Source organism: Vidua macroura, chromosome Z (genome assembly GCF_024509145.1).
Source record: "Vidua macroura isolate BioBank_ID:100142 chromosome Z, ASM2450914v1, whole genome shotgun sequence".
Taxonomy (NCBI): Eukaryota; Metazoa; Chordata; class Aves; order Passeriformes; family Viduidae; genus Vidua; species Vidua macroura.
The window spans coordinates 42,438,672-42,454,540 of NC_071611.1; the positions used below are offsets into that span (position 1 = coordinate 42,438,672).

The following is a 15,869-nucleotide window of genomic DNA, read 5'->3' on the forward strand; positions in this document are numbered from 1 at the left end:
CTGACTTTTTTATTTTGCTAGAGAAAATAGTTTGTCCATCCTTGGTGCTGAGACAAAGCAGTGCATCTACAACAAAGTTCCCAAATGCCCTCCATCAAGGACATTGCCAGCTATTCTGCATTTGCTGCTCATCATGTCTGACACAATAAGTGGACCTTAACACTTCCCAGAGGATCCTCTGCCAGCAACCACAAGTGAAGCCAAGGCCAGGTACCCTGACGAGTGTAAGCAAAATGCAAGGCTGCTCTCCTGCAATTAGTCACAAGAGACACACCAAAATTAATCACTTGGCCATCTAGAAAGTAGAGTACTTAACTCACAAGCAAAGTAACTCCAGCATCAGTTTTTATACATCCAGAGACAGGAAGAGGAAGGCTTAGAGGTGAGGAACAGTGCAGTGTCTGGAGCCCTTCCTCAGTGCCAACTTGGCCAGCAGTACAAGTTATCTTATGTAGAGGTGGGAGGAAGGAAGACAGAAAACTTCATTCCTCACCTTTGTTATTTGAGATAAAAGCAAAAACTGAGCTTAGTCCAGATGACTCATTTTGACTCAAGGCAGTAATGAAGATTTTAAAGGGCTGTGATAACTGAGTGCAGCCTGGTCAAAGGTCAAAGCAGCACAGTCAGACTCTTTGGCTAAATCTATATTTGGTGAAGAAAGAGCTTCTGGGTCCTGCTTACACTTGGAGCATATAATATGACTGTGGAGAAGATTTAGCTGTGCTCTGGTTATCTGTAGGTGTGGACTTCTGCCAAAGGTAAATGTGGGCAGGCAGGCAGGAACCTTAGTATGACCAGCTGGTCTTTCAGTGAGGGGCACCAGAACCATGGAATCACCAACATGTCCATGCTGGAGCCAGCAGGGCTCCTGCATAAAGGGCATAAAGAGCTCCTGTCCTGTGATGCACCCTGAGCAAAAGAGATTACTGGTCTCTATCTGCATTTTTTGCCATTCCTGTCTATTTCCTGGGAAACAGGGAGCATTTCTGTGGGATGTCTAGTAAGAATGGAAGATCTCAAAATTCTTTTTAAAAAGGCATGCTTTGGTCAACATTGTCATAGAAGGTATTACTGCTTGATTTTTTTTTTTTTTCCCTCAGAAACCCTGCTGTGAAAGCACAGTCCCTGTCCACATCTGCCCCCCTGGGCTCTAGAAAAATACTGGTATAAACACAGTGAAGCAAGCCACAACAAAAGAGGAGAGACCATCCCAGAGATGAAGAACCAGGTCTGCCATATGGTGAGAGCTGGGCTGTCATTGTCACACTCAGGAGTTTTTGCACATCCAGGAACTTCACGGTAAAAAGAGTCCATGAGTTGGGGTCACCTCTCTGCCACTGACTGAGATACTTCCATGGGGACGATGCTGGAGACTTTTTTGAGGCAAAAATTACTTTTTAGGCCAGGAGGCTGATGCCTGCATGAGAACAAAATCAGATAACCCAGAAAGGCTCATTTGAGCCTCTCCCTCCTAGAATCCATTTATTGTTTAAAGGAAGGCAAGTCCCACATCAAACTACAAGTAAAACAGAAGCATTAAGGCTGCCTTTCTTTCAGTGACATATAAAAAAATAAACTGTAACTAGACATTTAACAAAACTAACTTTAAGGAGTACAGGCAGATATATCTGACTCTGTAAGGCCTGATGAAATTACATCTAGGGTACTTAAGTGAGCAGCTGAAGCAATCTCTGAATTTCATAGCAATTAGCTATGAAAACTAGAAGAGAGGAGAGGTCCTGGGGGACAGGAACAGGGGAAAATGCCCCCAGGAAACACAAAACAATCCTGTCTTGAAGGATAGGTTAAAGGACAGTGGATGAGTCAGCCTAATGCTGAACTTTGAGAGCTGGAACAAAGTATTAAGTCATCTGTACATATGTACAGGATAAGAAAACGAGAATCAGTGAATATGGTCTCCTCAAAAAAAAACCTTGTCAAAGAGAATTTATTTCCTTACTTATCAGGGTAACAAGTCTAAAAGAAAGAGTAGATTTCTTATCTTTAATTTTGTAAGGCTTTCGGCATACTCCCTATGATGTCTTCAGAAGAAAGATAAGAAATTACTGTGAAGTGGCTGAGTGCTTGAAAATAAATTCCCAAGAGTTTAGACAGCGATTCTTGACCAGATGGGAGAACATCTCTAGATGGTTCCCATGAGAGATTATCCTTGTTTCTTTTAACTTTTTTAGTTTTATTCTTTTAATTTTGTCTAGCCTCTGTTCTAGGTAACCTCTTCAAGGCATCAGGCTCAGTTCTATATAATATTTTCATTAGTAAGTTGCATACTGAATTGCAAAATACACAGAACATTTGCGGATGATGCAGTTGAAAGACATTGAATTCCATTAGGATAAAGACTCTACATTATCTTGATCAGCTGGAGACATAATCTGAAAATAATAAGGTGAAATGTGATAAAGACAAGGGCAGAGGGACACAGACAAGAAGAAGAAAGCATTAAATGTGTAGAAATTAGGGAATTTCTGGCTAAGCGACTGTAGTGCAGAAAAGCATCAGTGGCTGGTGAGGGAAATCAGCAAAGTGATACTGCCGGAGTGGCACAGATATATTTTCACATGTATTAAGAAGTGTGTACCATGTAAGACACAGAAGGCAATATCTCCAGTCTGTCAGTACTGATGAAGACACCTAGACTGCCCGGTCTCATTTTGAAGAAAACACTTCAAGAATGATAACACAATGTCTGTGAAGGCATGATGGGAAGAAGAGGACACTCTCAAGACCTCTGCCACTTCTCGTTTCTGTCGTTCACAGTTTCCCAGTTCCAGAAAGGAAAGTTCAGTTTTATTTTAAATTCATCTCACCTCTTACATGTTTACTGTGTGTCATGTTCAATCACACTGTGACTGTTTTGTTCCCTGCAATAGATGAAACTGCTTTGTATAGCAAACAAGTCTTTTGAGTGTGAGTAAAAGCTGATGGGGAGAGATAAATGAAAATTACTTGTTACTTAAAAATAAATCCATCGAAAAATGTTCCTATCTTAAAATCTGGGGTTTCTTTTAAATGCAAATGTTCCAGCTATGACAGGAATCTGCAGATAAAGGAGCTGCTAAGCAAAGGAGGGTTTTCAGTGCTGTTTAGTCTTTTGCAGAAAAATCTGTTGACATTTTACCATTAAATCATGCAACAAGAGAGAATGGATCAGTTCAATTTGCTTAGGAAGTAAACTTGCCTCAATGACAGCAACCATTGAAGAGGTAAGGTCTATAAGGAGTAACTCCTTCTAAGGTGAGTCAGTAATATTTAAATATTTGGCTGTAGTGTTTGCCTTAGAGAGGAAATGGCTTAGACATCTGATGAATATCAAAGTGTTCAGAGATTCCAATGTCTCTCAATCAGTTTGGGCTTCCTGCATTTCTCTTACATCTTTAATGAGCAACTCTGACCTAAAGGACTCCCTGGCGTCCTATCTGTAGCAGAGGCAGGGATTTACTCAGATTTCTCCTTACTTTACCCACTGTATGTTAGTGATGATGAACACAGCAGTTAGGAGAGTCAGGATGGCTGACAGGCTTGGTAACAGTAAACAGGTACTGAAACAAAGTTAGGTGCTTCATCTACAAAGAAATCAGGCATCAACCAAGGCAGCCGGCCTGGCAGGATCATATGTCACCAAGTAAAGATGCAGGAGGAAGAATTCTTTCAGAATACCTATGATAATGAAAAGCATCTCAAGACCCCCTGGAACAGAAGACACAGCCCAGCACTGCCTGGATGCTCCAGGAGCAGCCCTCAGCTCCAGCTGTCAGGCACCCACATCATGGGCATGAGGCTGGATGACGACTTTATTTATGGGTTCCACCAAATATTCAGCCTATCTGGTGGAATATAGCTGTTCTGGCTACAGGCAATACCAGAGACTTCCCATCTAATAATTTTGCAAATTATTTCTCTACTTCTAGCAGTATACGGCTACTTACAAGTTTTACTACAAACATTCTCAGGGTTTTCTCCTCCAAAGTTGTTGAAAGCTTCCTGATATCTGAGGGAAAACAACTAGATGAGCTCAACAGCAATGAGGAAACACTCCAAGATAAACTCCCACATCATATTTAGTCCCATAAAAACTGTTCTTTAGAAACACACCGCTCTTCTACACCTCGATCAAGTGCCCTCCACCCTGATGGGATCTTCCTGGGATTCAGAGTACCAGGTGCCATCTCTTCAGCACAAGTGAACTCAAGGGTGCAAGGTCAGCCAAGAGGAGCAAGAAATTAGACTTATGGCATCAGACCATCCACAAATTTTGGGTATAGAAAAAGGGTAGCTTTTCTTTCTTTCAAAACTTTTTTCTTTCAAAACTTTTCTTACTAAAGAGCATATGTGGTGGTGGTGGGTGGGACTCAGCAGTAAACAGAGAGTATGGACATAGGAGTGCCACTGAAGCAGGGCAAAGGCCCAGCCTGAGGCTTGTGCATTACTCATGCTTCAGAGACTCAGATTTATCTGAAGGAAGCAGAGCTCAGTTATAAATAGCACTGGATAAGGCTGGCCCTACTTTCAGTTTGTTTTCTTCCTGCTGGGATTTGGATGCTTTCCTTTGTACAGTGTTTCACCAGGAATCTGTGTGCTTGTTCCCCTCACAGCACTGCCCAGTGAATTTATTAGGCTGGCATGTTAACAGACCAGGAGGGAGGAACCAGACATTAGACTGTCACCTGTTTGTCCTGTCAGTGTCAGTGTTCCCATGTCAGACACAGCACGCAGCTGAGCAATGCGTGCCAGAGGCCAACAAAGCTCAGGGGTATTTCACCAGTTGCAATTCACAGCTCTTGGTTTCAATTCTGACTGTGCTCATGGTGCAAGATTCCCAATTTGCAATAGACAAAATACGAAGTTTCCCACTCTGTGTGCAGGAAAAGCAGGCACACAGGGCAGGCAGGTTCACACCCAAACCCCCAAGCTGCCTGATGTTGCTACATCAGGAACAGTGTCTGCAATATGCCTGACAGAAGGTTCCCATCACCATAGGATCACGTGGATTGCAGCAGGGATGGGGAGAGACTTTCCCAGAGCCTGTTGGATGCTGAGAGCCCCGGACACCACATCAAGCTGTGGTAGCTCACCGTGGCTCTCAGGGTGGGAGAAGGGTGGGAGTTATGGCCAGCCCCAGCTCCCTGTATCTCACTATGTATCAATGTGACCTTGCCTGCAGCATCCCTGCCCAACTTGCCTCTAACTCTGCCATTAACATTCTCTTGCTTTTATTTTATCCTCTTCAGAGCAGCATTCTGTTGTTTCACAGGCTGTATAAGAGCCATTACAACCCATCAGTGTGTTTATATGTACACTATAAAGCAGCAGAACAGAATTCAAAGACGCAAGCAACCAAACAAATGCATTACAACCTCTCTGGTATTTTAAACCTCAGGCTAACATCTTCCAACATCCCAAGACTTAAAGGGACTTCACAATTTTATAAGTGAAATTTTCTCCACAAATTAGCCCCAGTGCAACTAACAGGCAAAGAAAGTTTCTTGTATGTTGCTTGGAGACACCAGAAAAGAAATAATCAATCTGAAAACCCATAGAAGGATGGTTTGGCTCTTAAGTAAAAGGAAGAGGGTAAGAGTAGCATGAGAGAAGAATCTATTTAGCAAGAAATAGTGAGAGCAGAAGGTAGAAAATAAGTTCAGCATCTGAATGAAGTACAGAGGGAAATGCAGCATCAAAGCAAAAAGAGCTCATTTTTTAGACAAACATTACATGATCTGCAATGGACACTTTGCTAGACAATTTCTAACCCAAAAGAATCCATGCCCAAGGCACAATTTAAAAGTAACCATGAATAATTTCTGAATCTCCAGAAGATACCATCTCAAGAAGTACAATAGCAAAGTTAAACTATCAGAGATTTTGTTCATTATTGTCAAAGACATTTAGGAATAAGCATTTGGATGTTTACCTTTCCTAACCTATAGTGGCTTAAACAGTGTCCAACAGTTTTGGACAATGTATAAGCATACTGCAAAAATTTTATCCAGCATTTCTGCCACCAGACTATCTTGCAGTTTCCATCATTTCTACCATGCAGAAATGAGCCCAAAGCTTCCAGATGATTTTGTGGTTCAGTACAGCCTTTCCAAAAAGTGGTAGAAGTTAACTCTGTGGGACATAGGATTTCCTCCATTAGGGCTGTGCTCAGAGCCCTAAGAACAACCAGAAAGCTGCTGATCTTGACCCTGATTTCTACAGCAAGCATATGGCAACTCTTCCCAAGCACAGCCCTTCCTCTCCAGTTCCCTTCAGGAGAGGACAGGATCACAACTGATGCTAGTCAGTCACTAAATGCCTCATGGTGCTGCAGTGAGGAGCCAGTGTCAGGTACTCAGCAGACAGGACAACTGCTGCTGCAACAGCCTGTTACTGGACACAGAATTCAGTGTAGGGAGCAGGACTGCAGCTAAGGACTGCAGGAGGAATAAAAATTACTTCCAGCAAGAGAGCCTCTGACAGACAGAGATCTTTGGACCCAAAATACATGCTCACTGGTCCATGGATATTTCTCCCACTGCTTCCTACTTCTGTGCAAGTAGAGAATGAGTGACCTCTCTGGTCTCTTTTACTTCTGGGATGTCAGAAGTTAATTCAACTGTCTGTCCTGCTTGTACTGGCCATGTATGCAAGGCATGGCTGGCGGCACAAACAATGTAGTAGAAAGCTGGAGCTGAAGAGGAAGGTCCTCTGTGAAAACATTGAGCTAACCCAATATGAGAAACACAGTTGGCTTGCATTACTGAAGAGGTTTGATGCCAAATGACCCTCACAATTAGGTTTGTGCTCCATTTTGCTTTCAGGCTAGATTCTTCCCCCTTTCTTGGGTTTAGACTCCTTGGCTTCAGGTCTCTGTTTCAGATTCTATTCTCCAGATTCCTATTTCTCCTCTAGAGTTATCCCCTAGCACTATCATCACAGAGTTGAACAAGATTTTTTTTCACTGAACTCTCCTCAGCAACCACCTATTGTGTGCTTTTTAGTGAAGAAAACAGGTGGAGTGTTGAGGCTGTTCTGATACAGCTGATCTTTATTCTGACCTTGATAGCAACCTTCTATCTTATATTTTTCTTGTATTTCCTTTGCATTAAAAAATTTGTGTGCCTGAAGCCACAGGTACAAAATATTATGTGAAGCAGTAACATCTCAGAGGCAATGCAAGCAGCAAAATCTGTTTGTCTGACTGCAGATGACAGATTTAGGAGAATGCTCATCATGAGAATGAAACAATGTGCTGGTGTGACAGTGGATCATGAACAAAATCCTTTTTTTTTTTTCTTCTAAGTGCAGAAAATATGTTCAGCTTTTCATAAAGACCTTTCTTTGTGGAGTTGTGTTTGGAAGCACAGAATGGGGTAAAGAACAGCAGGCTGTGCTTACTTTAAAGGGACTTTCGTTTACTTCTATCAACAAAACAAAAATTCAGAGAGCTTGGGGTGGCTTCACAAATTGCAAAACTTCAGTGTAGATTTATTTAAGAACTTAGACTAAAACACAGAAAACAGACAAATAGAAGGGATAATCCAATTATGTGACAAACTCCAGTGAGCAATTTCAGGTGTGTTTTGTCAGGTTGACACTTGAGATGGGACGTCCACAAGTTCTGCTGGAAAACTGTTCTGCAAGCTGACACTCCTTTTACTTTCCTTTGGTAGTTTGCAGGCTATCACCATCTTGCCTTGACTTCTTTGTCCAAACCATGAGCATCACATCTAACCTGACTGGGATTTGGTGAAGAATTAGCCTGCAGTGGCCAGCCCTTTCTCTTCCCATGTAGAAATATAGGGCAGAAAATAATTCTCTCAGGATACCATCTGAAGCTCAGGGTAGCAGCTCCTCAGGGAGAACAGATCAGCTTCAGTAAATCAACACTGAACAAAGTTATGTTTTTAACCAGTGAAGTCCCCACAGCAATTCCAAAACACACTATCCACATGGGCATGCGAGATTTGCTTGAAGCACAACTAAAAGAAATGTTCCATTTGCAAATCCTAGGGTCAACACTCTGCAGTGGGAATTTCATCAGTAACTCTGATGGTGAGCAAATAAAAAAAAAATATTTTCAACCCTCTGCAAGAGGATTAGCTCTGCACTAGTCTCACCAGAAATAACATGCTTTTGGCTTGATGTGAAAGTAAAATAGAAGCTCACAGTGAAAACAAATCTGTCAAATAAGATGTGTTTTAGGAAGGGGATTGAGCAACAGAAACAAACCCTAATACATAGTTTCAATTATCAATTCCTAATTCTGAATTACTCCAGCTTCCAAATAGTTCAAACCTAAAACATTTGGTATATCCCAGTGAAAAAAGATAAGAGAAAAATCACTCTTCTCAGCTGTAAATAAACCCTAAACATAAACTTTTTAAAAGAAAGGAGAAAGAAGAAAAGCTAAAGCTAGAAAAAGGAGAGGTTCTATGCTGAGAGCCCCTTCCCAGCAAGGTGTCACTTTTCCCAGAGAACACCGCTCCTGTGGCTGCAAAGTCTCGTCCAGTAGTTCCACATTGGCCAACCTCATTAACCTTCAGAGCCAAGCCCTGGGACTGAGCCATTGGCTCAAAAAACACACTGTTCAGGGACCTGCTTTGTAGGCCTATTCAGAGATGATGGGAGTGTGAGGATTTTGCTGACTAATTGAGAATTATTTTTATTAAAGAAGAGTTTAGGTTAATGGCACCATTAACCATTAGGTTAATGTTCCCCCAGCAGAACATGACAGGTTTTACACAGTTTTTTAGGAGGTGACTCCTTTTAAGCTGGTGTTTACATTCAAAGGGAGAGGCCTGAATTCTCTGATGTGGGAGATAATTTCTAGTTCTATGATCCTGTGACACCTGAGTTTTGATGGCAGAACTGCATGCATATCCATTCATATGTCTATGTACGTGTTTATTCCTCTCTGTTTATTCCTCTCCGATGATTTGGATCCTCACCCATTAGTAATAAGCAATTAGAAATGTGTAATTTAAAACAGGCTAGACTTTTCCATTATTTACAATGCAATAGCACTTAATACTTGAGAGATAATTCCCAAATCTATAAGAAACCATTGCTATGCTTTTTTAAAAAATAGGGAGTGGTATAAGGTAGACAAACTATTTCTTAGGTAACAGAAGTAGAAAATTTGTATTATTTCATTTTGGTCTTACCAATGGGAACATTACATCAGCTTTGTTTTATGCAAATATACTGAGATATTACTAAGTCACTGAAAATGAAACAGCACAAGAAAAGAGCTGTCAGTCTGTTTTACCCACTTCCCATTTTGCTTCCATTGTGAAAGGACTGCATTGTTTCAAAAGAAAAAAGCCAGGCAGTCCAGAGAACAAAGGCTCCTAATTGCTCAGGATACCATTGTTACTTTTCTACTTTGTTCATTTTTCCTATAAAAAAGGGGGATTTTTTTGAGGTCTAGGATCTAGACAAAGACTGGCCCTCAGACTAGTGGGGTGGTGGTAGGGGAGAATAGGGGATCCTTGAGCTAAATATGAGAAAAAAAGCATCACTTTCTAGAACCATTTAATGCTGAATGAAGAATAACAATCCTTTGTCTCAACCTAACATATAGTCCATGCTGCTTTTCATCACATTGAATGGAGTGCAAATCTTTTCTAAACCTTTTGGCTGATATTGACAAATGCTTACACTTCATCTCTTTCCAACTGAGGTACAAGCTCTTTGGATTGCTGTACAATCACCTAACTACTAACTTTGCTTGCTAGTTTTGTAGAAGTTAAAAATTCTAAAGTTTAGTAAAATATTGGTACTTTAATCACAGAATCACAGAATCATTTGGGTTGGAAAGTTGGAACAAGACCTTTCTGTTCCAACCTCCTTGCCATGGACAGGGACACTCCACTAGAACAGGTTGCTCAGAGAAATTCTCTTATTGTCAGAGAAAACTAATGATTATGATTCTCAGCACTCAACCTCTGGAAATAAAGAAGCAGGAACTTCTTTACACATCTATCCATATCCATGGAGTAGATTATTTCCTTTTCAGAGCTATCTTCCTAGAGTGTCTAATGATTTTTTTCACTTCTGAGCCTCACTGCTGCCAAGTGGTACACATAAACCTTCCCCTACAAACCTCACAAAGAATGCCTCCACTGCTATGTGTACCTGCTCCTGGTCTGCAGGGAACAGGCTGCTAATAACGCCTCTTCAGCACACAGTCCTCTCCAATATCATCTGGGGCACAAGAGATCTGGCATTTTTGTGTCTCTAATGTAACAGCTGCGACTTCCTATAGCATGCTGCAGCAAGACCATGAAAAACTTCACATAGGACTTACTATTTTGCCAGGTTTTTTTTACTGGAAGCCTAAATGGCAATGGGAAAAGCTCAGACGTTTTCTTCATGGGTGTGTGTGTGTGTGTGAGTGTGTGTGTGTGTTCAGGCTACTCTGTTAGCCTCTTATAGAAGAGGTATAAATATCTGCTAGAGGAAAAGCTTTGGACAGACAGGAAGGAAATATAAAATTCATGTCTTCTCTGAAATGTTACATTTGCACAAACTCTCTGTTTCTAGCAAGCAGAGGTCTTGCTCTTGGCATATTCCACATTCATCTGTAGTCCCATCAGGTTCCCTTGATCTCCGGGACTTTTACTGGAAGATGGAGCCATGGCTGGGGGACAATCCTTGCAAGGCATGTGCCAAAGTTCAAGGAACACTGGCGTGAGGCTGTATCAGCCAGCCTAAGTCAGTGACAGCCATAGTCACCACAGCAACATCTTTAGCCCAGGCTAGCAAACCAAACACACACCCATGCATCTCAACAGCCCCATACAGACTGTGTTAAAATATGTGCTGCCACATTTCTACTGCTAAGAACAAGATCAAAAGCACAGATACCAGTGCTTCAATCTGAGCTCAGATTACCTTGCAGACACAGCTAGTTAGCTGGATGTAGCAATGTATTTACCTTGACCCTTCACAGTGCCACCCATCTGGTGGCTCTTTGTGGCAGATGCCAGAGTGGCAGTAGTTTAAGAACATTACCTGCACACCGCAGTTCTGAATTCACTAGAGTATTTCAAGGTCAACTAAAAGTTAACTAAAAGGTAGGTAGTGTGTCTTGAATCCTGGTGGCAGCCAGTTCCACAGGCAGCTGCCCCTGAACTTACTGCGCCCAACAGCACTCTCTTTTAGGCTCATATACTTGTTTTATTTGTTTTTATGCACTGCTTATCCTGTGATCTGTTTGGAACACAAATAGTGTTGCATGCTGGTACATACAGAAGATACCAGTTCTTCTCCAAGAAGATGTCAACTCTAATAATGAAAACTAAGGAGAAATAATTGTTTACAGCACACTTTTGCTCACACGTCTAGTGTCTACTGAGGACCAAGGATTCATTGCTTTGCCTTTGTGCATAATTCAAAATTAGCTTGAAATATAACTTAATCAACCGCATGTACTAAAACAGCACCCTTTCCCCATACAGGACATTCCTGCTGTGCCCAAGCTCCATGCAATTCAAGGCCAAATCACAGGAAAGGAAAACACCCTTACCTGCCACACTGGCTCTGTGTGCTTTCCTGACTTAGCACTACTCTTGTAGCTGGGCTGGGAGCTTGCCTTCTTCAGGTTGTAGATGGCCACATTGCCGTCGTAGAAGCCCACTGCCAGGAGGTAGGGGTGGTCACTGTGGAAGTCCAGGCACATGACACCACTCTCACTGCTGAAGGAGTACTCTGGGAAGGAGGGGTTCTTCAGGGTGTAGAGCAGGAGCATGCCATGGCCCTGCTTCATGAAGTCATCTAAACAAGGAGATGTCAGATCAGTTTCCAGGATCCTCAGCTATTGAAAGGTAGAAACAGACAGCTCTCGCCTATGCCCAAAATCTACCTGAATGCAAAGTTACCAGTCACAGGACCAAATAGTCATTTTGAACATCCTTTCCACCACTGATATGCCACCTCCAGGACATAGGCACAATGTACTTATACAGAAAAATTACTATTTTGGTGTGCTTTTTTTTCCCAGGAGAGAGAGCTGTGAGGAGAAGTGTGGAGGAAAGAAAGAATTTTGTGGACATTTCTTTTCTTGGGCTAGGATTACACTTCTTTTTGTGGCCTAGGACTTCACTACACTGCACACATAAAGGCTGAACCAAGGACAGCACCATTTCAATTTCCGTATTGGCGATATTTGATGTTTCAGTCTCCACTATTTTTTCAAAGAAAAAGATTTCATTAATGTATATATAAAGAATTATATCAATTGCCATTATTCATAACTGGACAATATAAAAGTCACTACAGCTTTATTTTCTATTTATGTCCAACATCTCCCAGTTTGGCACAGAAGCTCTTTTTTTGCCTAGACTTTCCAATATTTTTTCTATTTACTTTCAACTTTTCTTTGTGCTTTCTGAAATGAGCTCTCCCTTTTCTCAGTAGGATCATCTTTCTTTTGTGTTTTTTTGTTATCATGCCCTGACTGTTTCTGCAATTCTTAGGGTATTTCGATCATGTAAAAAAACAATTTCCAAATTCTCTGAAACGGAAAGAAAAGCTGTTGATGTAGATAAGCTCTCCAGAAACAAAGAAGGAACTTTGCTAATCTATGAAAACAATGTTGCCTCTGAAAGCATTCTAGCCATCCAGTGCTTTTTATTACTGCCAATGCCTTCAGGCACACAGTATATGGGAAATAAATTTACTGCTTTCTGTGTTTCAAGTACTCACTATACTATACATTCTGTTTCCAGAACAGTCCTCTCATTTTAAAACTGCTTCCTGCCTTTCTTAACATTTTTTCCGACCTGCAGGATCAGGTCTTGGTAAATGTGTACTCCAGTGATAACACTAACTTTAGAGAGTTAGTAGCAAACTGATTCCAAGTCAGCATGCAGGTACAGACATTGTGTACCCCATGTTTAACAGGACCACATTAAAACATTCAAAGAATCAGTAAAGAAACACACATTAACAAAATTATTACGGCTGCTTTGTACTAGATTATAAAGATAGAATATTTTCACAGGTCTCTCTGTACTGGGGATAGAAGAGGAAAATGGCTTCTTTATTTTGCAGAAAGGTGAGATTCCAAAACTGGCATTAAACATACCTGACCCCAAATAATATTTCTAATTTTTTTTTTTTTTAATGAAGGGGAATCTTATTCTTAGAATTCTTGCTGAAAAGGAAGTGAGCTTACTTTCTCCATCAAAGATTTTCCAGTTCTTTTAATTCACAGAATTGTCTTTGTTCTTAACCAAGTAATGTCATTGAACTGATATTTAGTTGAGGTCCATGCATGATAAGGATGAATCTGTGCTCTCCTTAGAAGCAAAAGCACTTGGGAAGGCTGTGGAAATGACCACCAGGAGTGACTCAGAGCAGAATGAAGTAAAATTGGTTGGACAGCCTTTGAATTTAACCTATATCATGCTCTTATTTCTCTCGGAGTGGGCTGACCAGCCAGGCATATTCCCAGAAGGTCTGTATTGTATATTAATTTTCTATATGTTAGCAGTGTTTTGAGGAGCCTCAGAGAGCTGGCCCCATGTTCCTTGCACAGACAGCAGAGGAGACACCTCTACAGAGGGTGATTCAGCCAGAGATCTAAGTGGGGTTTTTGGAGGTGGTTCTCTTGCCAGTGACCCAACAGGAACAGAGTCCACCCACATTCCTCAGTGAGAGGTAATAGAGCAGGCCTTCATCAGGTGAAATCGTTCAGCAGCTTCAGCAATTCCACCTGAGGGTTAGTCTGGCAGGAGGAAAGCAAAGCCTTGAGAAGAAGCTCTGGCAGAGTGAAATGTAGAGGAAGTTTGCAGCTTACAACATCCAAATGTAGGTCTGTGTATGCTGGCTGTACACTCAGAGTCCAAGCTCTGCTACCATCAGTATCAGCAGCACCTTAAAGGGGAGTTTTCGATGAGTGCTGCTTCACTCTCTAGGCTCCATTGACTGCAGTGGCCACTACAGAATGTTAAACCTGCCTTAATCTAAGAGCTGAATCCTACCCATATGTTATCCTTTATGTTATCAAATACCAGGAGTGTGGGTTAAATCACAGATGTGTGAATACTACATGTACAGCTGAAGAATATGATTGCTAAAGTACAGCCTATTCTTGATGAAAGGTAATGTGATGAGAATAACCCACAATTAACACTGAAGCATGAGACATAAACCTCAGCAAAACACTAACCTGCTGAGCATAGGCATATCAATCTATTTTAACTTACGGTGAATTCTCATTCAGAGTACTAACCTGTGACATATCAATATATTCTTTAATTAATAGTTTTTAAAAAGGGCTTATTTCATTAGTGATATACAGTGTTCCAGAATAGCAAGCACAGCACATACCCACAGCAACACATCTTTGCTATAGCTTTAAAGAGCAGCATTTTCAAGAAAAAGGTTTTTGGTTTTCAGTAAAAACAAGCAGAGTACTGCACTTTGCCCCAAAACACTGGGCAAACAGACTCTCAGGATGCAGGGTGAATCAATTCTAGAAGATCACAGAGCACAGCCAAAAGGTGCAAAAGACACAGACCAAGATCTGGCAATGGTGAACCACTGTTGGAAGTGAAGGTAGCAGCTTCAGACCTGAGACAGCAGCTCTGCACCTCATGCAGATGCAGTGGTAGGGACTGGAAGAGTAATAGATCTGCCCTATGCAAATCCACTAAGTGCAAACTAGTGGTTTTTTGGTTTTTTTTTTTTTTTTTTTTTTTTTTTTTTGTTTTTTTTTGTTTTTTTTTTTTTGTTTTTTTTTTTTTTTTTTTTTGTTTTTTTTTTTTTGTTTGTTTTTTGGGTTTTTTTTCCCCTGAGATACAAGGGCTGGAGATATTAGAGATATCGGACAGTTTTTTTGATAATCAATGCCAGCAGGACTTGTTCTTTACAGGAAGACACAAGAAGAAGAAGAAGAGAATGAACAGACTGAATACAGGCTCCATGAGGAGCCCTCAGTGTTCACCTGAGCAGAGGCTAAATTTTAGACACTGACATGTAACAAGTGTATGTAGGAAGACAAGTTTTACTAAGGAAAGATGCAGATAGCATGATTACTGGTCTCAACATGGAGAACTGAGCCTGTAAACATCACATGCAAACAGAAACAGGTTTCAAACCAACTATGACCACTGTCTAAAATACTCCCCTGAATATGCCTTTATAGCTGAACAGATTCACCCCAAATCCTTTTCAGAAAAATACTGTAGTGTTAGAAAAGTATCCCAGAATATCATTATCATATCACCAAATAGTTTATACAAAGTAATAATCTGAAAAGCATCTGAATCTTTTATTCTGATGCTTACTAAGTACCTGGTTTAACAGATTTTTCATTTATATTATTCCTTACCTGAATTTAAAAGAATCAGCAAATGTCCAATATCAGATCAAAGTCTTTTGTTTGCTGGACAGAATTAAAAAAAAATTATTTGTATCTTTCCCTCTTTAGTCATGAACAAATCCATGAGACATGCATGGTTTTCTTCCGTTTCCTCCAAAATGTTTAGGGCTGAACAACTATGCTCAAAGCAACATCATCGCCAAGGTAGAAAGCACAATGCTTCAGGTAAATCCTGCAGCCATATAATAAATCTCAATGTGGGGACCCTCCACGGACATGAGTTAAAGTCAGTATTTTTACTACACAAGGAGCCAGTGCTACAGTTTCTTGTGTGACAAGCTGTCAGATTACTTTCTCTTTAGAGGAATTAAACTCCAAAAAACTGTAGCCTTATATCTTAGATCCTGTGATCCTGTGATGGCTTTCTAAAAATCAAGTCTGCAAGCTGTCTCACTGATATGGCTTGGATCAAGTTATCATCACACTAAAAAGAACTACTGGTACCTAAAATCTGTCTTGTGAGCTCTAAGAG

At 40.9% G+C, this 15,869-nt stretch overlaps 1 protein-coding gene across 6 annotated transcripts in view; it reads right to left on the reverse strand.

Annotated features, from left to right (window-relative positions):
- DNAI1 (dynein axonemal intermediate chain 1) overlaps positions 1–15,869 on the reverse strand; it is a 138,909-nt gene that overhangs the window by 64,380 nt on the left and 58,660 nt on the right. For all 6 annotated transcript variants that reach the window (XM_054002477.1, XM_054002474.1, XM_054002478.1 and 3 more), the window contains exon 13: positions 11,537–11,784. In XM_054002477.1, the coding sequence (XP_053858452.1) occupies positions 11,537–11,784 (248 nt within the window). The remainder of the gene's footprint in view (positions 1–11,536; positions 11,785–15,869) is intronic.